Here is a 25,514-nt window from a genome sequence, read left to right on the forward strand (position 1 = left end):
CGGGGCGGGAAGCGCGGCGGGAGCGGGAGGCGGCCCCGGGGCACGGACCGGCGGCTGGTGACGTCAGCGAAGCGTGACGTCAGCGGCGGGCAGGGCACGCGCTAGCTGCGTGACGTCACGGCCGAGGCGCGAAAACCCGACTGACAGCGGCGAAGGCGGGAGAGGGAGCAGAAGGGGGCGCGGCCTCGGCAGAAAAGGGGCGGGGCGAGCGCGCGTCGGTTCGTTCGTGTCACGTGACCGAGACAACGGGCGGCTATTGGTCAGCGGGCGCGGGTCACGTGGAAGCGAGCCGAGGCCCCGCCCCCCGTTTTCCGCGCGGAGGATCCGAATCTGGTCCCGCGCGCGCTTTTACCGCCCGCCCGGCGCGCGCGCCCGTCAGGCGGCGCTATCGGGGCCATGGCGGCCGCGCGCGCCCCCCGCCCCTGAGGCAGCGCCCGGGGCCGAGGGCTCCGCGCTCCCCCCGCCCCGAGCGAGCCGGGAGGGCTCCGCGCCCTCAGCAGCCGGGGCATGGTGGGCAGGGTCGCCGTGGCCGCGGCGGCCGCCTCTCCCGTCCTCCCCGGGAACGACGGCGACGTTCAGGTGGGGACGCGGGCCGGGGTCGCGCTGTGAGGCCGGAGAGAGGGGTTGCGGCTGGCGGGGGCGCCCCTTTGGCGTTCGGCCCCCTTTGTCATTCGCCCCTTTGGCCTTCGCCCCCCTTTGGCGTTCTCCCCTTTGCCGTCCCCCCCTGGCACGGCCCGTCCGGTGTACCGGGAGCTGTGAGGGGCCGCCCGGAGCTGTGAGGGGCCGCCCGCCCCCGGCCCGGGCTCCCGGGCGCTGCTGACGCTCGGCGCGGCCCCGCGGGCCCGGCTGTCATTGAACGCGCTCGAGGGGCTTTGGGAAGAGGCGTTTTCCGCTTCGGAGGGTTTCATTTCCGAGGAGTTCAGTTTCTGGTAAACCGGGAGTTATAAAAGTCTTTATGAGCCAAAGTCTTTCTTGGAGCTGTAGAAGTAAATGTTCTTTCATGGTTTGAATCATTATATAAGAATTCTCTTGTGTTCATTTTCTTTAAATACTCTTAAAGGTGCACTGTCTTCCTAAGCTATGTCAGATGTTTACGGTAGGGTCAGACCTTTATAAGGGATGTTGGAATTCTCTCTTAAATACTCCACAGATGCTCTGGGGAACATCTCAAGGTTGATCATTGAAATTGACCCAGACTCTCAGACTTCCAGTATTAGGAAATATCTGCAGAGCTGTTCTGAAGACCCTGTGATCCCGTTCAGTTTTGACCATCTCAAGGCTTCAGAACAGGATTTTTTTTTATCTGAAAGGGCAGAGTATTTCAGGCTTAGATGGCCCTTGAAAACATGGAGATTTAGTTCATGCATGCCCACTCTGAACACATAAACATTAATATTTATCTTCTGAAAAAGTTCTATATAAGTCATCTTAAGCTTTTTAAAACTAAGATTGGTGTTGTACCTTTTACAGCCATGCAAGAAGCGGCGAGAGGAAGATGCTTCTGCAGAAACCATCACAAGGTATTTTTCACCACTAGCAAAACCTGTGGACAAAGCATTGTCATCACCAAAATCCAACAATATCTTGGATTATTTTAAAAAGACATCTGCAACTGAGAATGCTGCATTCCCAGTAGGAGCTGGAGAAAATGAAACACTGTTGGACACTGATGAAAAAGAGTGTAAATCATCTTTCAAGCCATCTTTAAAGCGGAAGAGAAAAGGGAAGAAAGGTAATTTAAGTAATATGCCAAAAGAAATGAAAGAATCTGAGAATGACCTTGAAATAGAAATTAGTAGTGGTGACAGCAGAGTAACTACAGGACTGCAACAAGACAGTAATGACTTTATTGCTTCTTGTACTCTAGTGGACAAAAAATGTGCAGAAGAATTAGCAGAAGATAGTGATCAAAGAGAGAACTGCCCAAATGTTATCCCCTCCAGGAAAAATACAAAAAACTTTGGTTGTGAAACAAATGGATCAAAAAATAGGATAAAAAAATCAAGGAAAAGGAAGCACAAAGTAAATACTGGTTTGTCTGAAACCTCTTTATCAGAAAACCAGATTAATGAAACATATAAAAAGGAAACTGAGGAGAAGACAAATAGAGTAGCAGAATGTGATGCTGTTATTGGTGATTCCAGTCTTGAGGTTCATATGGATGATGGGACATCCCAGGTAAATAATTGTATAATAACAGTATCCTTTGAGGACTTCTTGAGAAGTCAGGGAGAAAATAATGTTGAAGAAGACACAAAGCCAGCAATTGACACTTCTGGTGCTGCAAATAAAATGGACAAAAGTGATGGTGTTGGTGACCCAGAAAAGTGTGAGGAATCCCAGCAGCTGCCACTCAGAACAGTGACTGTGCTTGCACAAGTTCATTCCATTCCCCCCAGACTACCTCCCTCAAATAAGGAGCAGAAAGGCTCTAGGAAAATAGCTTCCATTTTTTTGAAGCAGAAGGGACAAGTAGGGAAAAGAGAGAGCAGCCCAGCCCTCTTGGACAGTGAGCAAACTGAACAGGTGACTCAGAAAAGAAAATCCAACGTCGTTATTGAGGAGGAAGAATTGGAGCTGGCTGTACTGGAGACTGGAGGGGCAGATTCTCTGAGGCCAAAATGTACCCAGGAAGAGAAGCATCAGTTCATGAAAGCTTTTAGACAGCCAACAGCAGATGTGACAAAAAGTGGAGTTAAAAAGGCACCTGGAAAACAAAAGCACAGTGCTGCCAAGCCCTCAAAAGAAAAAGAGGGATCTGAAGATGTTGTTCCTGCAAATAAGGGATTAGAAAGCAGGATACCAGAAGATTTGGTGGACAAATGTACACATTCTAAACCTAAAAGCAATAGAGCTAAACCCAGAAAATCTAACAAGGTTCAGAAAGAAGGAAACAGAAGAAAGAAGGCTTCAGAAACTAAGGAAACTGATGTCTCAAACACCAGCAATTATATTGGAGAAGAGGATTCGGGTGCTAATGTTGTTACCGTGGAAAACACCTTAGATGTAATAATTTTATCAAGTCCAGAAGGAAATGAGTTAAGGAGGAGTTTAAGGCAACAGAAAACCAAAACATCAACAAATGTTACACCTAAAAAGCCCAAGGCCAGAAGTGCCTGTTCTGCAGATGAATTAAGTGCCTGCCCATTAGAGACTTCCACCCCAAAAGGACACAGACAATCCTGCAAGAAAAGCAACATGTACAGAGCTGAGGTGATTACTGTGCCCTTTGATGGCAGCAGCCCAATAAGGTAAACCTTTTAAAGTATATTCTGCCTTTTTGCCCATTAATTGTATGCAAGTATTTAAAAATAAGACATAAATAATTAATTTATAATATCAATATTATCAAAGTTGCATAGATACTGATCATAGTGGATAAAAATAGAGAGGAATCAAAGCTGACTGTAAATGTGTTTGCACTAAGACATCCAAAAAAACCCCAACCAAACAACAAAAAGACCTTATCCACCACTTGGGGGATTGCTTCTGTTTACAGCACTGTATTTTTAAAGGCTTTTGAAAATTAAATTCAGAGTAACATTTCCCTTCATTATCCAGTAATAATTTCATAATGCCTTTTTCCCCAATTAGAATGAGGTTTACACGTATCAGAGCAGCTACAAAATCAAATAAAGCTGAAGCAGTGAAAAGTGAAGAGTCTCACTCCAAAAACTCAAAGGTAATTTATGTAACTATTGGTGTCAGTATTTTGTCATTTCCTGTATGGGTATATTTATGGTGTATTCAGTATTGTGTCATACAATATGACACTTCCCAGCTGCCCTATGGAAAGGGAATATACTCTGATTTATGATGAAATTTCAGATAGTTTCTTGTACCTTAGATCTTAAAACATGTTTTATTAGTAAAAATCCACCTTTCATGACAGAAAAAATCCATAAAATAGCATGCTCCTGAGCTGCAGGTTCTCAGGATGGGATACAGAAATGATGTGGCATTTAGTGCCATGGTTTATTTGACAAGGTAATGATTAGCCAGAGGTTGGACTTGATGATCTCAGAGGTCTTTTCCAGCCTAAATGACTCGGTGATTTGTGGTGGTGTTTGGGCACAGCAGAACAGCTGAGACTCAGGAATGTCACTGCCCATATCAGTTCCATGAAAAAACTGGGGATCTTGCAGGGCTTTCACTCCCTTTGGAGAACTGTGATATCATCTTGGTTTGCTTGTTCTTTCAATTATTTCATTTTCTTTTTAAACCAATGAAATTTTGCAACGATTACCTATTTCTATGAAAGTGAAAAATTCTATTTGTATGCAAAGTACTTAGTGAAGAGTGCTATTAATTGCTATTTCAGTTTTTTTGTTCTTTGTTAACAGATAAACTCCACTTCTAAGAACAGATCTAAAGCAAAGCAGCTGATTGAAAAAGCAAAGGCCATCCAGCAGAACAGATCCAAAGTGAGTGAAGACTCAGCAGCTCCTGTGAGGCGCTCGTCTCGCCAGCGAGCTCTGGCTGAGAAGAAGAAATTGGAAGAAAGTGATGTAAGGATGTACTTTGGGGGGGATATTTTTATATATTTGTTATTGATATAAGCAACACAAATGATTCCTACTTGGGTTCTTCACAAGAAATGTTTGCAAGCTAAGGTAGATATCTGCAGTGTATTGTTAATAAAGGAGGAGAAGCTGGGTTTCCTTTCTTACTTGATTTGCTTTCCCTCTAGGAATCAGTGATAATTCTGGGTTCAAACGTGGACAGTGTCACTACTACAGAGCAGAGTGTGAAGGAAAAGAAACTTCGGAGCTTAAATGATGTTTTGGGGAAGAAGCCTAAAACCTTGAAGGCTGCAAAGAATTCCAATGGTAATAAACACACTGAATGTCTTTATTTTTTATAACAGAAATATTTTTTATTATTGACTATTGTAACTTTATTTCATAGAGCTGCCTTTGCAGTATATTAAATATCTGATTTATCTTATATATGCATAATATTCCAATATATACCTTCCCTTTTTATATGAATTTGTTTTGCTCTTTCTTCATTCAGGAAAACTGTTTATTTGAAAAATTGTCAACATATACCATATATTGTTGTGTCTCCTTTTTTTCCCCAATGTTAGAAAATAGCATCTATACTGAGGAAATAATTAGAAACAAAGCTTAAGAATGAGAAACAAATGAGTTTTGTTAAAATACTCAACTTTCCCTTAAGAAAAGGAGATTCCCTGATGACGTTAAATGGAACATACAGGTAGTGAACACAGAAGCAAGGTTAGAATCTTGTATCAGTGCTAATCTAATAATAGGTTTTTTACCTTTTTAAAGGGAAACTGGGATGTCCACCTTCCTGCCTAGGCAGAAATGCTCCAAACTCTGCAGGTGAACCAATTGTGATCTTTGATGAAAGCAGGTCAGTTTTCAAGAATGCAGTTGCTTAAAAATCAAAATACGTTCCAAGGTTATTTTAACATTCTTTAATTTTACAGATCTAAATACATCACTGAAACGTACTATAAATATTCATTACTTTTACACTCATTAATATTTTAATCCACTTGCAAAATTTTAGGGTTTCTTGGAGAATTCCTCAACCATTTTAGAACCATATTGGATGTCTGGAAATGTAGTTGGTGACTGATTAAAAAGAAATCCCAAATTGCATATAAAAACACAAAACGAAAGAGAACTTTTTTTAGATTAAAATTTCTAACACAGAATTAATTTCAAACTAACCTCATTAAAATTAATTTCAGCAGTTTTGATAGACCATTTTCAACTCATTTGGAAGAGAATGTAATTAAATTCAGCCTTGCATAGCTGGAAGTTCTACTAATTCTATATTCTTTTCTTTTTTTTTCTTTTCTGTTTTCATTAAAGCCAAGATGCATCTGAAAATTCTCAGGATGGTGATCCATTCAGAGCAAAACGTGAATTCCTGAGGAGTGGATTGCCAGAGTCTCTGAAAAGGCAGATTGCAAAGAAGGCAGCAGCAATGGAAGCATACTCCCTTGCAAGCTCCTGTTTTAAGACTGTTGTCCATGTGCAGCAGAAGGATGACTGTAAGCTTGTGTTAAGCTTTTGGGTTTTGTTCAAATGTACATAATAATTTCTGAGGAATTTGTGCAGAAAAGAAAAAATTTGAACAGCTTAGGACTGGAATAGTAGGTGGGAGTTTCCTCTTGTTTTGTGTCTGAGTGAGAGAACAAAACTTGAAGCTTCCACTGAGATGTTTTTGAATACAAAATTTACAAATTAAATTGATGCTAAAGTAGACTATACGTGCATGGGTAAGGATGCAAAATTCTTAATATTTAGTCAAAAAAGTTGGTCTGTTAAGTTCCAATTTGGAGAATAAAGATTGTGTTGGACTGATTTGGGTAGAAACCATTTCCTTCTGACAAATGCAAAAGACTTTACAAAAGATAGAAGACCAGCCCATTTCTTTTCCTTAACTCTTGTTTTGTTTTTGCTGGGGGTTCTTTTGTAGGTTCTCCAATGTGGAAATTGAAATCACCATCATGTCCTCTATTAACTAAGCTGAGGGAACTGAGTACTGAGGTCACCAACATCACAAAAATCACTCTCTCACTTGGTGAATTTTCCACTGTGAATTCAAAACAAACTGGAAATTGTTCTGCACCTGTGGTGAGTACTTAAAATTCAAATTGTTTTGTTATTTGTTTGGAGTTATGTTTTTAATAAATTCTGTTGTTTGAATTTGTTTCAGTCCTGTAATTTGTTGGTTTTTTTTTTTTTTTTTTATTTCCTTGTGTGTGAGTTATCCATTTTGCATCTTACCATTAGACAGTTCTCATTAGTTTCTGTTAATCTCTGAATTTAACAAGATATTTCCAGTGTAAATTATGCAAAGCATTCTGTGTAAAGTTTTTGAGTAATTTGTGTGTGTGTTCCAGCTTTCAGGCCACCGACCAGCTTTTCCTGATGCATTCAAGAAGGATTTGCTAGATGAGATTGTGGCTTCTAATCCTCAGTTTCCAGTGAGAAAATACTACTCCAGGTTCCTGAAAAAGCAAACACAGCAGTTGGCTTTGGAAAACAGCACACAAGGTTAGGAATCTATGTTGAGAGAAAACCACCCTCACTTTCTCTGGCATTAAAAAACAGCTGAAAATTTAAAAAAATATAACTGAAGGAATAATGCTGTTGGAAATACATTGATCCTCACATTTTAGATTGTTTTGAACAAATTCTTCAAATATAGCTTAAGCAAATGTACAGTAGTAGTGGACATGGCCTGAAATTCTAAATTGAAGCCATTTTTTTTTCTTAGAAAGCAGAGATGGCGCTGCAAATCTTGAGGTAACTGAGAAACATCCTGACAATTGGAAGGAAACAAAGAGGAAAAGGAAAGAAACAGAAGATCGCAGATCAAAAAGAAGAAAGCAACTGGAAGGTACAGAGACTGAGATGAAATCAAGAGTTTCCAGGAGCCTTATTCCTCCCATATCTGGAGAAAAACAGGCAGAGACAGGACAAGCCACACACTTGGGAAAAAACAAGACCCAGAAACCAGATAGTGTGACAGAAGGCAGTGGTTGTTTATCAGATCCAAGTGCACTTTCAGGTAAGTGCATTTCCTGTCTCATTTTAATCTTTCCATTGAGGAAGGGTATGTGTGATCTATGTCAGCTTTCCAGTGACATGCAAAAATCAAATCTAGTCCTGATACTTTGCTAGATGTGATCAAGTCTGTTGCATGAAGAACTTTAAAAATGGACAATATTTTTTCTGTAGGTGTGGAAAAGGAAGACATGCTCTGGACAGAAAAATATCAGCCTCAAGATTCCAGTGAACTTGTAGGGAACCAGAAAGAAATTGAAAGGCTACACAGGTCAGAAGTTGGAACATCGATCCATTCCTAAAATAACTCAAAACTTCATGTTACTTGATAATGCTCAAGTACTGAGAGAGCAGTCCTTGTCTGTACTTCCCTACAAGCATCCTCATCATGACCTTGCTGTACTGTCTGCTTTTCACAGGAATTCAGCACTAAATTCCACCTAACACATCGTGCTTTCAGTTAAATTTTCTGTGTGTGCTTAAGTCACTGGTGTGGCTCTTACACAGAATTGAAAGATCCATCTGACAAAACAGCACTGAATTATGAGTGAATAAATAGTTCACCAAATGACTTGTTTTTATACTGGTCAGCTCACAGAATGTAGAATGAAAAAGGAAACTTTTTCTACAAAAGAAACAAATCCTGAACGTTTCTTTGCTTTTATCTGAAAGGACTTGATAGATTTCTGTGGGGTAACAAGTGGCTGATGTCCCCTAGATTTATGTTCCATCTTAATTTGGTTCACTTAATTCACCAGCAATTTTTATTCTTGTTTTCATTCTTTCCTTTATAGTTGGTTAAAAGAGTGGAAAAAGAGAGCTGATTTGGAAGAAAAACGAAATCAGAAAAGGGAAAAGGAGGACAAAGAGCTAGAAGGTACTGATAGAATTAATATAGCTTCTCTTTTGTTGAAAGTTGGCAAAAAATAACAGTAATCTTTTATTTTCTTTTTATTAATTGTACAGATTCTTTAAGCAGCCTTGACTTTAAAGATAGTAAATCTGATCTTGAGGAAGAAACAACGCTTTGCAATACAGTTCTGATAACTGGCCCACCAGGAGTGGGGAAAACTGCTGCAGTGTATGCCTGTGCTCAGGAGCTTGGGTTTAAGGTTTGTGGAGTTCTTTCTTTCCTCAGTGCATTTTTCTTATTTATAGCTCATGATACAAAAGCATTTGTAATGCAAGATATTTACAATTTAATTTTCTTTCTTTTTGTAAATTAAATACCATTGCAGATATTTGAAGTCAATGCCTCTTGCCAGCGTAGTGGGAGACAGATTTTGTCTCAGCTGAAAGAAGCTACTCAGTCTCATCAAGTGGACAAAAAAGGTGTGAATGCACACAAGCCTTGCTTTTTTAACAGTTGTGGCACTACCAAGTCACCAAGTAAGTGTTGTGTTCTTATCTGGGGTTCTTTGTTTGGTCTGAATTATGGGATGGGTTTTACAGAGGGGAGAAGTTTGTTAAAGACTGAATTCCCAAAACAAATTTTAGATATCAGTTGTTTTTAGAAAGAGCAGATTTTGCTTACCTGGCCATAATAGTAAGAACTGGTCTGTTGGTTAACACAACTACAGACCAAATGAAATAATGACTTTATTAAAATACTGACTCTTGGTTACGTTATTTCTGCAGTGGGTGGAGCAAGTGCTGTGGCATTTGAATAGAAAGTTGAACAGAAAGCTTTTCCTATAACAAGAGAAAAGGAAAACAAGCAAAAACTCAGCACAGTAAACCTGTATTTACCATAGATAAAAAATGGGTTTTACTTTAAATTTGTCTGAGAAATATCAGTTTGACATTATATCTCCAGATTAAGTTTAATATAAAACATACCTTGCAGAAAAAATGTATTCTCCAAAGAAAGTCATTTCTCCAAGAAAACCACCACTGTCACCCAAAGGAGCAGGATTAAAACGAAACTTGCCCTCTAAAACACTTGCAAACTACTTCAAAATTTCTGCCAAACGTAAAGATGCTGATGGAGAAGCAACATCTGAAGAGAAAACTGGAGGTAGGTATTCCTTTTTAATAATGAATTACCTTTGGAGGTGGAAATGCTCCACCATGTATGGAGCTGTGTGGAGAAAAGAACAGATTCTCTAAGCATTTGATACATGAGGGATTTTTGAAGCCAATATCTGGAAAGCATTAATGGTTTCACTCCTCCTTCCTGCTCAATTCTTCATCCATCTGCAGGAAATACTCAGAGTTCACTGGAAGTAAAGAAAGATACTCAAATTACATCAATAAACAAAGAAGGAGGAGGAGAACACAACAGGAAAAGTGCAACTTCTCTCATTCTTTTTGAAGAGGTAAAATTCACATGAAATGTTCTGTGACTGTTCACAGCTTGTAACTGCTGCTCAAGCTGTTGATGCTATGTTTGTTTCTGTAGGTGGATATAATATTTGATGAAGATGCAGGATTTCTAAGTGCAATAAAGACATTCATGGCAACTGCAAAGAGACCTGTGATTCTTACCACCAATGGTGAGTGGTGTTTGTGACAGTAATTAGGCTTTACAGACAGAAGAGCCACTTCTAATTAGAGGCTGTAAATGGTGATGGTTGAATACTGCTCCTAAATGCAAAATTAAATGAGTGGAGACTGTAAAGCAAGTATTTGAGTTTGAATAAAGGTACTGGCTGCTCTAATTGATAAAGAAAATAACTAGGTTTGACATAATGTCGTGACAGTTCACTGATTTCTCTTTATAGATCCAACATTCAGTTTAATGTTTGATGGCTATTTTGAAGAGATCAACTTTAAAACCCCTTCCTTGGTAAGTTTCTGTCTGGAAATGCAGGTACACCCTTAGCAAGTAATTATCAGCTGATTTCAGTTTGAAATTTAAATGTTGGGGTAGGTTTATATATTTCTGTTGTAACATACTTGTTTGATCAGAGACAGACACGTTTTTGGGGTTTATGTAAGGGTGTGTAGGATGTATTTATCTTTTCATGTAGGAGCTGTTTTACTGGCATGGAAGATTTATTTTCCAAACAATTTAGTAGTACTGAGAATTACAATAAGAACATCATTTAATCAATTAATTTAGTTTGTAGAATGTATTTAGATAAATATCTGATAGCTCTGATCTGAAGGTTGATTATGCCAGTACTGGTTCATTCATTAAAAACTATAGCAGTTATTTTAGAAGTATTATGGGTTATTCCTTTAATACAAACACTAGTGTTCTGTGTAGCAAATAGTTTTATTTACAGCTATGTATTAGGTGAAAAACCTAAATAAATGAGAATCTGAAGGACTTAATTATTGAGAAGGGGAAATTTCTTAATGTGAAACAGAAAACCTGTTGTACTTCTAGGCAACAGAGTTAAAAGAAAGAATGCAAGAAAAACCTTCAAAATGAATATAGTTCAGTAAAAGCTGATCACTGGTGATAAGAAGCAAGGTGTAGGTAGCCTCAGGACCATAAGCAGAATAGGTTTGTGTGTTTGTTTTTAATTATTTCTAAATTGAACTTCATTCTCCAACATAGGCTGCATACATTGGGTAGCTTGCTTTTCCTTACAGGTTTTAATCTAACTGTAATCTAATTTAATAAATCAATCTTCTGTATTAAAAGGCAAAATGTATTACAAGCATAAATAGAATAATTTGCTCTTGTGTGACTTCCTGCAGTGTGATTCAGGAGTTGTTTCAGTGGTCTGTGTGTGACTCTTGTTTAGATAAACTCTGTGAGCTACCTCCAAGCTCTGTGCCTGGCTGAGAACCTGCGGACAGATGTGAAGGACCTGGCTGCTCTCCTGACCACAAACAACTGTGATATCAGACAAAGTGTCTTGTACTTACAGTTCTGGGCTAGAAGTGGAGGTGGATGCTTGAAAGAGAAGCATTTGGCACCTCATGGTATGTTGTTTTAATTTCATCTTTAAAAAATATCTATCTATTCATATGAATTTGACTAAATAGAAGCATTCTTAGACATGTATGAATAAATGGTAACTTCTTGTAAGACTCCTAAATTTGGAGGGGAATGCTTCTGCTATTTTTAGCTACTTCAAAGCCTTGTATTAATGCATAAGGAACTTAATTTTGAGGGGTTTATTGCCTCTCATTATGGTACTTACTATCATCCTTTCATGTTGTGAGTAGCAAAACCAGGCAAAGAAGGGAATCAGTAGTGATTTTCCTCAGTTTGCAGTTCTTTATCCATATAGCTGGTAGGCAATCCACCTAGAAGAAGCAGAGCTGAAAAAGGGATAAAAGTGGCACAGCTGGCAAGCAGGCAGGGGTAGGAACTTGATCCCAAAGGATTCAGGAGGAGTTTAGGGGTGTGAGGGAGTGGCAGGGAGAGACAAGTGAGACACAGCCTCCTTCAAAGTTTGCTTGGGAAGCAGGAGAGCAGGTTGGTAATACTGACAGCAGTGATGTGGGCATGGGGATGTCTCATTTCAGCTGCTCTGTTCCTCCAGCACCACAGGAAAAGGTGACACAGCATCCCTTGTGCCAGGAATTGAGGCAAAGAGGTGGAAAACCAATTTAATCATGGAGTTATCCTTTTCAAGTAAATCTTGTTATCTCTGTGCAGGAGAGGAGAGAAGGAAGGCAGATAATATCATTCATCCTGCAAAGTCTAAGGATTCCAAGGTGGATTTTTCTCAAGCTGATGATTCTCATCTTCAGGAGTTTCCAAAATGTGATACAGGCTGTGTAGAGACGTTGCTTGGCCTTAAGAACATCCTCTTGCCTTCAGAAGATTTGTTTACATTTTTAAAGGTATTTTTGTAACTGACTTGGTAATACTTTGATTGCCAAACAATTGAGTGTAACCATCACCAGGAATGGCATCATCTTAGAAGCAAATCTCTGAAAAGCTTTGTTGTAGAAATTAGAGAATTCTGTGGTTAGGTACAATCTGAACTGGGGTGGTCTACAGGCAAAACAGTCCCTCACTTCATAAGCACAAAGCCAGGAGTGTGCGATTTTCTATAATAACATTTTATTTAAAATAAATTAATTTTAATATGCTGATAAAGCTTTCATGTTATTATTTTACAGCACAAAATCACAACTATGGAGGAATGGAATAAATTGATGCAGCTTCTCACAGAATTCCAGATGAAGCATGTGGATTTTGTATTTAGCAATCTTGAACTTATTCTTCCCTTACCAATGCAAGTTCTGTCAAACCAGTCTGAAGCCTCAAAGGCTATACTTGAAAGGACTACTGCAGTTTCCTCAAAAGACAGATCTACTAACAGTTCTTGCTCTAGGAAGAGTAGCCCTGGAAAAAGGTCTAAAAAGACAAAGGCTCAGAAAAGGCTTGAGATATTGGATGATAGTGACTTATTTGATTCTGAGCTGAACTATTCAGCTGAATTCATAACTTTGCCATCAGACAGTCCTAAATCATGTGTCGAAGTGAGTAAAAAGGAATCAAAATTGTCGGTGCATAAAGAGCAAAAAGAAGTTAAAACTAAAACCTCAGTAAATGAAAGAAGGTCTGCAGTTGTTTTTCAGTGTCTGAATTCACTGACTGAGTTTGTGGAAAACATGTCCTTCCTGGATTGCTGTGTAAACACTACCACCAGGGAACCACTGGAGTTTTCTAAAAGTGAAGATTTTCATTGGACAAATGCCAAAATCAGAAATGGTCTTTGTGATGAGTTCAGTATAGAAAATACTGATTGGTGGAGTTCCCAGAGCTGTAGTGAAATAAAGGCAGCTATTGAAGCACTCAGCTTCACTAAAAGTTCTGTTAATATTTCACAAAGTTTGGAATCCTTTTCAACTACCAGTAAAACACCTGAAAGTGATCAGCTGAAGGGACTTACTCTGCCTCTCTCAGACACAAGGAACTGCATATCCTTCAGTCAGGCAGCTGATTCAAGGTAAGACTTTGTTAATATTTTGGAGTGTAATGCAGTTATTTGTCAAGCAGAGCATTTCCCAGGGTGCAGGACTGTTTCAGATTTGATGTATACACATTCATACCACTATGACACTGTGCCTGAAAACACAGCGATGTATTGTTCATTGTGCTTTTACAACCTTAAATTAACTTCTTGTCAATCTGCAAAAAGTGATGTTTCTTGAACAGCCTGACTCTAACGTTGTTAAGGAATGCTGGCCTTAGTCCAGTTATTTAAAAAATGGGCAAACAGCAGCACCACCCCCAAAAGAATAACAGAACCCTAAAGGAATGGCTTTTTCAAGACAGATGGGATTCTGCAACTACCAAATGTCACCTGCTCATACTGAACTCAAGTTAAGTGTGTTGCTTGATGAAGACCTAACAGAATCCAAAGTAAATTCTTTGTAGTAACTTAGGCTAACAAAGAATAACCTTTAATACATTGTAAAAGCCCAAGGCATACTATCAAGTATGTCCATGAAACATTGTTTTTAACACAAGCAAGTCATCACAGGTAAAATTGGCACAATGGGTATTTAAAGCTCATTCAGGGGTCTGAGCAGGAAGATGGCTTAGAGCCTTTCTTCTGTAAATCAGTACCCAGAGGAGCAATGGCAGAATGGATCTGACCATGCATCCTGGGACCAAGTTTGTCATGGGTTAGACACTGGACCTGACACTGACAAATACCAGAATATTTATTTTTGAAGACCACAGATGCTTTCAGTTGTGGTTGTACTGAACCTCACATCCATTTCTAGACTGAAGAGCTCACCAGGTCAGACTCCTGATTAAGACAAGAGCTTTGGCTAAACAAACTGCTGGCCTTGATGTTTCTGTCCAGGTGCAGCTTTGTGATGCTGTGTGAGCAGCACACAATTAGAAGCTGCAGACATCTGATCCATTGGGATGCACTTCTGGATACCAATTAAAGGAGTTTTAAACCAGGGGCTTTGATCCTAAAGAAATGAAATCATCATTGTGCATTCTTGAATAAGAAACAATAAAGCTTCGTTCTCTGTTTTAGCACTCACAAAAAAGCACAGAAGAGGCTGGCTGTCATCAAAACTGTATTTTCCAGAAGTCCTTTAAACCTGGGCAATAAGCAAGCCAGTACCCTCGAATACCTCCCCACTCTCCGCAGTATCTGTAGGTCTGAGAAGCTTAAAGAGCAAGGGAAGACTAAAAGAAGGTAAGTTTGAGTTTTCCTAAATCTTGCTACATTTCATTGTAGAAGGTAGTTAAGGATTTTAGTAAAATATTTTGTCAAATAATTCTAGGCAAGGAAGGTGGACATTTTTCTCTCAAAATAATAAACGTGTTGCCTTATATTTGGAAATAACTTTGTTCCTTTATCAATCTTTTTTACTTTTTTTTAATAGGTTCTTGCATTATCTTGAAGGGATTCATCTTGAAATACCCAGACAAACGATAAATGGTCTGTCTTTGGACTTCCCTTAAAATTGCCAACTCCAGAAATACTTTGTGCCTAATGGTGGTATTCTCACCATAGATTGTTCGGGGTTTTTTTAATTACCACATTATTGTATATTCAGAGCCATTTGTATATTAAATTTTTATAATTATTTAAAATAATGTATATATCTATTGTCATTATACTGCTCTCCACAGCTGAAATGTGGGTTTGTTTGGTGCTTGTCCAGTGAGGGCATTCATAATATTAAATGCAAAACTATTCAGTGGGGACTTGTTGCTCTCTTTCTCTCCAATTTGTGGATCACATAGCAAGAAGTCCTTTGTCCTTTTGTAACAACCAACTGTCCCAACTTCCACAGCAACGTTGCTGTTTTCTGAAGAGACTGTTTGTTCAAACAAGTTTGTTTCTGAATTTCAGGTTAAAGTGGTAAATAACTTCAGGTGGGAGGGGGCACAGAGAGGGTGCAACAAATCCTCCAGAGTCTAAATGACTGAAAGCAGCTCTTCACTTTGACCACAGGGAGCAAAGTCCTTACAAAGCACTGTGCCTCAATGTACATATATCTGTATACATTCCTTTCATTGTTCACAGCTGTCAGATCTGCATGTTAATCTCCTAAAAAGGTGGAGAAATTATTACTGTAGCTCAACGTGGTCTCAAGAGATTTAGGCAAGATTTTGTAAATAACAATTATCCCAGTGCTGCTTTGGGTACAGGAATATTTAACTACTTCTAGTCTTGTATATTGTGTTCCATTCTTAAGCTTCTTTTTTTGTATTTGACAAGACTTCAGCCTGATTATTTGTAATTGAATCCATTTTTATACGACAATAAATTTGTGAGACTTTGCTACAATCTCAATGTTTCTGTTGCATGAAAGGTAAAAGTCCTGAAACATATTTTTAAAGTATTTTAAAACTGGAATTAGTTCAGCCATGTACTTTTCTGCCTTTTCTTTGCAGTTGGACTGTTCCTGTTCCTCAAACTGAGTCAGACTGCTGCCATGCAGTGGTGCTCCACTTACCTCAGTGTCTCTGTAAAAACAAGGAAGGCATTTCCTGGTTCTGGTCTCATCTTACATTTTCCATGTGTTAAAGATGTTCAGGAATTAGAAATATTTATGGAAACAGTAAATTATTTTAAGCTTCTGCATTGTAGATCATCTTTATAGTTTACTCTTTCCATTGTCCAGAATTATCAAAAAAACAGTGGTGGCTGTTAAAATCTTCATGGCTTGATTTTTTGTATCAACAGTCTATGCTTCTCCTGTATGATTTGTAAAAATAAATAACATTTTAAATTTTTTTTAAATAATAAACTAAAAGTGTATCTGTTCACTGCTTTCTAAGGGCACTATCAGTCTAACTAGATTACAGTGAGGACCTGCATAAACTAGAAACAAGTCCTATAAAGCAGTAGTATTTTTGGAAATTCAGGGATAATTTGAAAGACCCAAGTTAGAAAGCAGTGAGAGACAATTTACCTTCTTTTGAAGTCAGCTCTGGTTTTAATAACTGCCTTAAAAGTTGTTTACAGAATCTGCTGTGGTGTCCACAAGGTAAGGTGGAATTCAGGTATTTCCCTTCTTGATCAGATATTTACCACATGAAATCACCTCAAGCTCTGAATGAAGGATAATCCATGTGTGATAATTTGAGTTCTGATAAATTAGCACCTTTGGATTTTTATGCATCAGGTGTGAGCATCTTTTGTAAGCTAGAATAAAGCAAGTTTCCAGGAGGGATGGGCTTGAGGAAGAGGGACCTGGGGCTGGTTTTGACTAACTCTGCTTAGAAGGAAATGTTTCACAAGCTCCATTCCAGTACTGTGAAATTTGCCTACTTTTGATGCAAAACATTTTCCTGCAATAGTTTGGGACCTGGTTAGTCCTTTATGTACTGCCCCTCCAGCTAACTTCTGTGTCTTGAAATCAGAAGTAAAAACAACCCTGGAGTTTCACAATGACTCTCTCATTCAAGCACAGTTATTAGTAGGTATACAGCAACTTTGAACCAAAGCCAACAACTTTGTTCTTCTTGGGGAAATCTCAACCAAGTTTCAAGCTTTTTTTTCCTCTTTACTGTCATTCCAATATTGCTTTCCAGAATGTAAATTAGGTGACATTATTCTACCATCCCATGAATAATATAGAAAAAAGCAGTTATGGTTGCAAGACTGATTCAAAGGCTTAGACTGTGTTAATGCTACTGCAGAATAGAAGTTGGAGGAGGGAAGGACCCATTCAAGAGCAAGACAATCTTAAGGCTTTGTGAAATATATATATGTAAATAACCACTCCCCAAATGTCATACAAAATGTTCCTTTTATTCCACAGGATTTGTAAGGACACTACAAAAATTAAGCTAGCAAAAAGCTTTGGTATGGCTTGCAAGATTACCTGGGGAAAATTAAATCCACGTTTACATTCCAGTATGCAACAGTTCTAGAGGGAGAATGCTGAAAAGAGATTCTATGTGAGTAGCTGAACAGCTTTTTCAGATATTCTGCTGCTGTGTATTTCATAACTTCACAATAGTTACAAATAAATAAAAGGCATAATGCTGTTTAGTGCCTAGAAGATGGAAAAAAGGTTTCAGTACTTGGAACTGTTAATACATGTCTAGTCTAGTGTTTAGTCATCTACAAAATTACAGTGTTTTTACAAGATTTTAGATAACCTTCAGTAAAGAAGCATTGTGTATACTACTGCACCATAGCAATGCAAATTCAATTTAACCTGAAACTAGGAAAATATTTAAATACCTCAATCTTTTTCTGAATTAATTGACCATCTTGAAAATCTTTGTCTCGAATTTTTCTCTTTGTCTTTTCTCTTGTCTTAGATAAACAGAATATTAAGGCACGACTTTTTGGCATTTGCTTTATCATGGAAGAGGAACATTTTCAGTAGGGTTGAAATGCTGTATTGTCTCTGTGTTGAGATGCGTGGGCAGAGTTTTTCTGGCCCTGCTTGGTGTCACCGAGCTCCCCCAGAGCTGCGCTGGGAGAGCGGGACTCGCCTGCCCCGGCGGTACCGGGGCTTTTTCAGTCGATGCTGCCCTTCTGTTCCCCAGCCAGCTTTGTAAACTTTTACAGAGAGCTGGGGCTGAGGCAAACCTGGAGGGCGCGGACGAGCCCTGCTGGACACGGGCCCCTTAGCAATGGATGTCAGCGCAGAACTTGCGACTCTGAGGAAAAGCTGCGGGGGACCGGGACCGGGCCGGGACAGGGGCAGGGACAGTGGGCAGGTGCCGGGGGACCGGGACAGGGGCAGGGACAGTGGGCAGGTGCCCCCGGGCCGGGCCGGGGGGGCCGCACTCCCCGAGCCGCCGGCGGGAGGGGGCGCCCGGGGACACGGGAGGGGACGGGGCGTCCCGGGCCGCTCCGGTTCCTCATTTGCCGGCTGGGCCGAGCCTCCCGCAGCCTCCGCGCCGGGCACCGCGGGCGATGGACTACGACCACAACAAGGCGCTGCTGCTGGAGCTGCAGAGGGCGGCCGGGACCGGTAACGATCGCTGCGCCGACTGCGGGGACCCAGGTGAGGCGGCTCCGCCGGGCAGCGCCCCTCGGTTCCCAGAGAGCAGAGACGGCGGCCGTGACGAGGGCCGACCGCCCCCTCGGGCCGTGGCGCCGTGTGGGCGCCGGCCGGCCCGGTCCGCAGCTGGGGCCGCTCGCTCCGTGCTCGCTCCGTGTCCCGCAGGCGGCTGCGGCCGGTCCCGCGGCGCTGCCCGCTCCGGTCCCGCGGCGCTGCCCGCTCCGGGACGCGGTGCTCGGGAGCCTCGCGGGGCCGGGGAACCGCAGCAAGGGAGCGGGAAACGACCTCAGCACCCGGCACTTCCCCAGGTTATTTGTGGACAGGGCACGAGGCTGCAGGAGCAGGAGGGTGCGTGGGGTGATTTTCAGCTCGGGGAATGGGGCAGGAAAAGCGCGGAAAACCCGGCGGAGCCCCCGCGCCGTGCTGGCGCCGGTGCCCGTTCGGGTGGGTCCGGCGGGAGCCAGCGGCAGCTGAAGGAGGCGTCAAGTTGCTTCTGTTCAGCGTGATAGGGAGAAGTGGGCGGTGGCGCAATCCAAGGAAATGGTCCTGCCAGAACCCTCAGTGCCTGTACGGATGCGCCTGTCAAAGCTGCGGCAGGGGATGTAGCAGCAGCAAGAGCCGGAGCTTTCGCGGGCACGGACAGAGCCCGCGCTGTCGGGGTTGTACTCCGTTGTACTCTCCACAGTGCGCACTGTCGGCGCCTTCCTGCCACTGTTAGTTCAGCAACAGCAGCTTTTCGTGCAGAAATAATAATTAGCTGAGCTTTTCCATCACCACTCACCTGCCTGCACAGTCACCTTAATTTTAAAGCAAATAGGCAGTTAAAGAATGTACAAGTGCAGGGGCCACATCGTTCCCTGGGGAAAGCCAGTATTGTTCCCCTGAACACAGTGAAGTGACAGCCATAAACAGTGGGGTGGGATTCGAGGTGTTTACTAGGTGTGAAGCCTGGACTGTGCATCAGATGTGGGTTTTCATCCTTGCCAGTGGATGTGCCTTTTCCTGTGTATTAATTGATTGTTTGTGTTTTTATCTAGATCCAGAGTGGGCTTCTTACAAACTTGGAATATTCATTTGTTTGAATTGCTCTGGAATTCATCGCAATCTTCCTGAAATCAGCAGAGTCAAATCCCTTCGGCTTGACTTCTGGGAGAGCAATTTAATAGAGGTATAGAGGAAAAAGTAATAATTCTCCACATTTCATAACCTTCCCTGCCATGTGGAAGGGACCCTTCCTGTGCCATCCACCATGGACAGTGCAACAGAGCCGTGTTAATGCATGGGTTACTTTAGGGGGATTTTTATGACCTGCTCGATCAAATTACACTGATAGGTCACTGCTAGGTGACCATGTTCCTTACAGTCTGTGGTGTGTATTTTTGTATACACAGAAACTTCTTCCTGTGGCTTAGAAACCCACAGATATTTCCTGGCAGTATGTTCAATTAAGAAACATACCCTTCTTAAATTTTGGTTCAGCCTCTCAGCATTTGGTTGAATTGTGTTAATAATACAATCACAGTTAATATCTGGGAGGAGATGAAGGAATGGGGAGATAATATATAAATGTTCTCCTATTTTTCTTTTGTTCTTTTCATGAACAACCACAGTTTGTATTTCTTCACAAATGGTTCACAACTGTAAATACTGACAAAGATGCATCCACCTAAAACCAGCAAACTATAATGCCAAAGTGAATTGATAAATGTATGTAAATACACACTGAGAGTTATGGCAAGACTCAGAAAAAAGTGCATCACACCCTTTGATACAAGTCACATTCTGTGTTTATGACTTGGTGTTGATTTGCAGTGGCACACCTAACTGTAATTAATTTTGTATTTCAGTTTATGAGGAATCACGGAAATCTCTGGGCCAAAGCTAAATATGAGGCAAAGGTCCCTCCATACTATTACATCCCCAAGTCTCATGACTGCATGTAAGTTGATGGTGTCTTCACTGCTGCAGACCTTTGCATTTGCTTCCCTTTCAGGTCTCCCTGGCTGGCTGCTGAAGCTAGAGTAGAGACAGATCAGCTTTATCCATGTTTTCCTCTTTCAGGGTTTTAAGACAGCAGTGGATTAGAGCTAAATATGAGCGTGAGGAATTTCTTGACACTGGAGTCTGCCATGATCCCTGTTCTGCAGGTAAAAGGATTGTCAGGGAGGTCTCAGTCTCAAGGCCAACAGCACAATGTTCTGTTGGCAGCTTTGGAGATCTCTAAGGTTGGCTTGTCACATTTGAACTGCTGAATGTGCAGTCACTGCTTTGAGTCTAGCTTTGAGAAGAAACTCCTAAGAAAAGGCACTTACACAAGTGCAAGGGTATATTCAGGTCTTACAGTTCTCTATTTCTTCCACTTATTTTTTCATGAGGGGAAAATTCTCAGATGGAGAAGAGACTTGAAACTGTGCCATATCACCTTAGCTAAATAGTCCTGCCCTTGTGCCACCCTTGTCTGACACTTTCCTGTCTGCTCTGCAGGCAGCCGTGAAGGATGCCTCTGGAAGCTTGGGAAGGGACGCAGACAGTTCCAGAAGAGGCAGTTTCTCCTGTCAGCAAAGGAAGGGCTGATGAAGTACTACACCAAAGAAGTGAGTTCTTCAGCCAGAGCTGGCCATAGGTAGCAGGTCTACACCCACCCTCAGACCTTGCTCTTTGTGGGCAAAACCCAGCACAAGTAGCTTTGTTTCTAGTTTTGTGGCCAGCCTGTGCTTAGAGGAGTGGACAAGTTTCTCCCTTAATATATGTGGTATATTGGGCAATTTTGGATTTAGTTCTTTTTCTCTTCCCTTATCTCAGCCTTGCAGCCTCCTCCTTCTTAGTGAACAAAGGAAATGGGTACTGGCAGTTGAATAGGAAAACAAAGAAGAGATCTGCTGGCAGTTGTTACCTCTTCCATTACCAAAATATCCTCTCATCTGCTCCTGCAGCAGGGTTCTCTCATGACTCCTTTCTGTGAGACACTGGAGCTAACTGTTCTCTGACTGGGAGGATGGAGATATCCCTGTCCCTTGCAGTGCACACCCAGCCCTCTTCAGTAGTGATCCAGCATTTGTGGAGGAATCTAAGTGGTTTTATGTTGCATATAGTTAAGGCTTTATGTTTCAGTATATGCAATATTCAGATATTTTAGGACATCTGCTTTCTTCTCAGTAGGGGTTTGGTCTCATGCAGCTGATCTGTCCTGCAGTACATTCCCTGAGAACACTTTAATAAAGTGATGCTTTTCATTTCACAGTCCAAAGTTCCAAAAGCCGTTATCAGCGTTGAGACTCTGAATGCAATGTTCCAGGTGGAGAAAATAGGACACAATCATGGGCTGCAGATCACATACATCACAGATGGTCAAACAAGGAACCTTTTTGTCTATCACGAAAGTGGAAAGGTGAATATAATGGAGATTCTGGAGTAAGCAGATGCTTAGATGTTGGATCTGTATTTTGGAAGAGTTACTGTGTCTGCAAGATCTGGTTTTAGTTGGGATCACTAAGACTTGTAGAATATAGCAAGTTGCAGAATTTGATACTCCTAACTGTAGCATCTAACTGTAGCATCCTGCTCCTTTTCTGTTGGGGCATATATTCAACCTCACCCTTTGGATAGTCTGAAGTGGTACATGGATGTAAATCTCTGTAAGGTAACTGCCTCATGGTTTTATGTGGGTTTTTCTTACAATTTCATGGTAAATTCTTGGCACGCATAAAGAATATTGTTCTACATTATTTCCAAGCCAACAATGATAATTTTAAAAAGTATCCCTATAGATATTGTTAGACTTCTGTTTCTTCCTTCACCAGAGTTCTTGTGTCTTTCCAGGCAGAGGTTTCTAAACAACCCATAACTGAATCAACTGAAAAAGCCTGTGTATACAGACTTGGGTGACTGTCCATGCTGAGAATGTCTTGGACCTCCCAGGAGGGGCATTCTTAAATTATTTTCAAGGGTCAATGTTTTTCAGGTGTCTGGGGCAAATCACTGACCCTCTCTGCCCCTTGGGGAGAAAGTACCTCTTTACAAAGAGGTCACAAGGAAGGAGAAAGGCATTTTGGAGAAGCAGTGCTCTTACTCTTCTTGTTGATGTTTGTGTTTGCTGTTTCCCCAGGAGATTGTTGACTGGTTCAATGCCATTCGGGCAGCACGTTACCATTATCTCAGAACAACCTTCCCAAATCTCCCTGAGCCTGAGGTGAGAACTCAACAGGGTTTGAAGCAGTCTAGCCAAATATAGCATGGGAAGACATTTTCTCACTTCTTCTGACAGAGTCAGGTGCTTAAAAAGCAGCACTTGGGTCCAGGGAATGGACAGAAGAGGTAGAAGAAAAAGCCACACTGAATAACATGCCAAAACTTGGTTGACATTTAAGGCCTTAAAGTCTCCATGTGATTCTTACACAGTGTAATCTGTAAGAAAAAAATGTTATGTTCCTTCTTACTTCCCTTTACCAAGCAGCCAAAAAAATCCCAGACCCCAAAGCCGCAATTGATGGTGATTAACTTTCACAAAAACAGAGCAGAAATGCAATCTTGAATGAGACAGCCTGTCCTGGTTTTGGCTGGGACAGACACAGACTTTTTTTGTGTTTGTGTTCTCCTAGCTCATACCCAGGATCACAAGAAGTTTTGTCAAAGAAGGATATATGGAGAAAACAGGACCAAAAGTAAGTGCACATTTGGCATTACACAAACAGGATCATTCCAGATAGAGAATATTTGGTAGTTCAATGATCCTGACTTGTAAATTATTTGCTCAGTGACTCTCTGCTTCCTGGGTTGATAAAAGAAACCATATTCAAACCTGTCATGTTCTTTGGGACCATGTTTTATTTTGTGTGGAAAATAAGATTGGGAAGAAGAATCCTTGAAGAATAAGCAAGGTGGATTAGCTGTCAATGGACACGCAAAGTGCTATTACACAACACCACAGGGATTGTTGTATCTGCTAGCTGCAGCTCCTGCTACAGCAGAACATGATGTGCTGACCTCCCCCATTTCTCTGTTTCACTTAAGAGTCCATTGCACTTAAGTCACATCCACTTAGAGCAGCAAAGTGTCATTTGAGCAAATTTCTCTACAGTGAAGCCAATAGTTTGGTTTGTTTTATTGTGGGAAGTGTTTGGGCCAGTACTCTTGGAACAGAAGAGCAGGGTTTTGGGCACTGCTGAAGGAGGAGATAAAGATCTGAGGTCTTGTTTGAACACAGCCACTTCTTGCCTTGCTCTCCGCTGAGTGAACCATGAGCCAGGTCCTATTATAAAGTTCAGCAGTGCAGTGCTGATACTGAATATGATGGGGTTTGGCCCAGCTTTGGTGCCAGTGTCCCAACACCTCTTCTGCAGGTATTTGCACAGAGGATGAAAGATTTGTGTTTTTCTACTGAGGCCTAAATTCTGCTTAAACTGAGTTGAGTCCTAGAAGAGGCCTCTTCCGTTCAGCCTGGAGCAATTAATAGCTCAGGAGTGGTCAGGTAAGTGTAGCTGATGGAATTGGCACCTAAAAAAACCCAACTAATATTGTACACCCAAAATTCCAGGGACAACCTCCCTGATCAGATTGTTGAAATTGATTGCTCACTCTTTTCACTATCACCACTCAGGGGTTGTTCTCTGCAGTGCTTTCAATCCATTTCATGCAACTTCCTTAATCCTGTTAATTTGATTACTTCCCTGTCCAAAGGATTGTTATTAAATGTAAATCTGTATTTTGAGCCCAGGGAGAGGAGAGGGCTGAGGGCTGCACACAGCAGTCCTGTTATCAGTTGCAGGGATGAAGGAAACTGAACCTCCAGCTCCAAGTCATTTAAGTGGTCCTGGGATTTGAATAGACCAAAGTCTGCTTTGAGACTTGGGTCTTTAAAGAATTTCTACCATTTCCTTGCAGCAGAAGGAGGCCTTTAAGGTACGCTGGTTCTGCTTGGATTCTCAGGAAAGGAACCTGCTGTACTTTAAAAATCCACTGGTAAGAGGAGTGTTCTTTCATGAAGCAGGTGGGGAGGAAGGGTCTGTTCTCATCCACCTTTTCCAGTGGCTCTGCCAGACTGGAGCAGGCCCAGCCTCGAGAGCCCATCTCCCTTGCCAAAGGATGTCTCTGAAGCTGAGCTGGTTGGGAACTCTGGCCTGTACAGTGGCTGTGAGAAAGAATCTTTTAAAAGTAACTGCTGCCTGTGGTTCATGTCCCCTCTCCCCCAGCCCTAGTGCCTCTGTGCCTGTAACCTTAGCCAAGATGAGCAACATTCCAGCTGACAGCCCCAATGTCCTGCTTTAGCCATGGGAATGTCCTTTCCTGTCCCTTCTGAACACCCACCAACCAGCTCTGTGAGGGTGGGACCCTGCCTTCTCCTCCTTAGAATGCCTGTGAGTGCAAAATGCCCTTTGTGTGTTCCCTGCTGGTGTCACCAGTCTGTGTCATCGGTTCCCCTCCACGCATCCCCACATCCTGTCCCATGTCAAGGACAGGGCAGTGTCTGCTGGAGCTCCACTCTCTGCTGGCTAATGGCTGTTTTCTGCCTCCTTCTTCCCAGGATGCATTTGCACAGGGCCAGGTTTCCATTGGAAGGAAGGATGAGGGATATGAAGTACGAGATGATTTGCCCCAGAAAGTCTGGGTGAAGAAGAAGAAGCCAGTGATCACTCTGGTCACGCCGGTGAGAGAGTTTGTGTTTATCTGTGACAATGACAGGCAGCAGAAGGAGTGGATGGATGCCTTGAATGGAGTCATCACCCAGCTCTGATGTCCACAGGGAGGAGCAGGCAGGCAGCTACATTCCATCTAGCTGCAGCCTCTGGCCACACAGGAACAGGGTTGTTTTCAGCAGAGTGGGATAAATGTTTCTTACAGCACTACATTTCTGGCACAATAAAAAAACAAGCCAAGTTTAAGGTGTGGAGGATACTGTAATGGACCCAGTCCTGTAATGGAATCACACGGATTCTTCTAGCTCCTTGCTTTCAGCAGTCTCTACTGTTTGGCTATTATGTGAGTGGCAAATCCAACATCCAATGATTTTTTTCCAAAGCACAACCCCACACGGTGCCTCAGTGAATGTGTCAAGAGTAAAGGAAGAGCATACATTGATCTGGCTCACCCAGGAACAGATGAAGCTTA

General features: G+C 41.7%; 2 protein-coding genes across 2 annotated transcripts; both read left to right on the forward strand.

Moving 5' to 3' along the window:
- The first annotated feature begins 507 nt into the window (after positions 1–507).
- Positions 508–16,037, forward strand: ATAD5 (ATPase family AAA domain containing 5). The gene is made up of 23 exons (XM_058817302.1): positions 508–579; positions 1,471–3,251; positions 3,595–3,682; positions 4,344–4,508; positions 4,691–4,829; positions 5,295–5,379; positions 5,847–6,028; positions 6,457–6,614; positions 6,884–7,037; positions 7,261–7,554; positions 7,725–7,821; positions 8,345–8,427; positions 8,517–8,662; positions 8,789–8,939; positions 9,397–9,567; positions 9,753–9,868; positions 9,952–10,045; positions 10,274–10,338; positions 11,249–11,429; positions 12,112–12,299; positions 12,582–13,414; positions 14,465–14,629; positions 14,820–16,037. The coding sequence occupies exons 1-23, from the start codon at positions 508–510 to the stop codon at positions 14,896–14,898; spliced, it is 5,487 nt and encodes a 1,828-aa protein (XP_058673285.1). The 3' UTR covers positions 14,899–16,037.
- Positions 16,038–18,322: 2,285 nt separating this feature from the next.
- ADAP2 (ArfGAP with dual PH domains 2) lies at positions 18,323–25,446 on the forward strand. The gene is made up of 10 exons (XM_058817308.1): positions 18,323–18,413; positions 19,448–19,578; positions 20,258–20,349; positions 20,472–20,557; positions 20,895–21,004; positions 21,652–21,798; positions 22,516–22,599; positions 23,009–23,071; positions 24,291–24,368; positions 24,931–25,446. The coding sequence occupies exons 1-10, from the start codon at positions 18,323–18,325 to the stop codon at positions 25,138–25,140; spliced, it is 1,092 nt and encodes a 363-aa protein (XP_058673291.1). The 3' UTR covers positions 25,141–25,446.
- Positions 25,447–25,514: the final 68 nt, after the last annotated feature.

Source organism: Ammospiza caudacuta, chromosome 19 (genome assembly GCF_027887145.1).
Source record: "Ammospiza caudacuta isolate bAmmCau1 chromosome 19, bAmmCau1.pri, whole genome shotgun sequence".
Lineage (NCBI taxonomy): Eukaryota > Metazoa > Chordata > Aves > Passeriformes > Passerellidae > Ammospiza > Ammospiza caudacuta.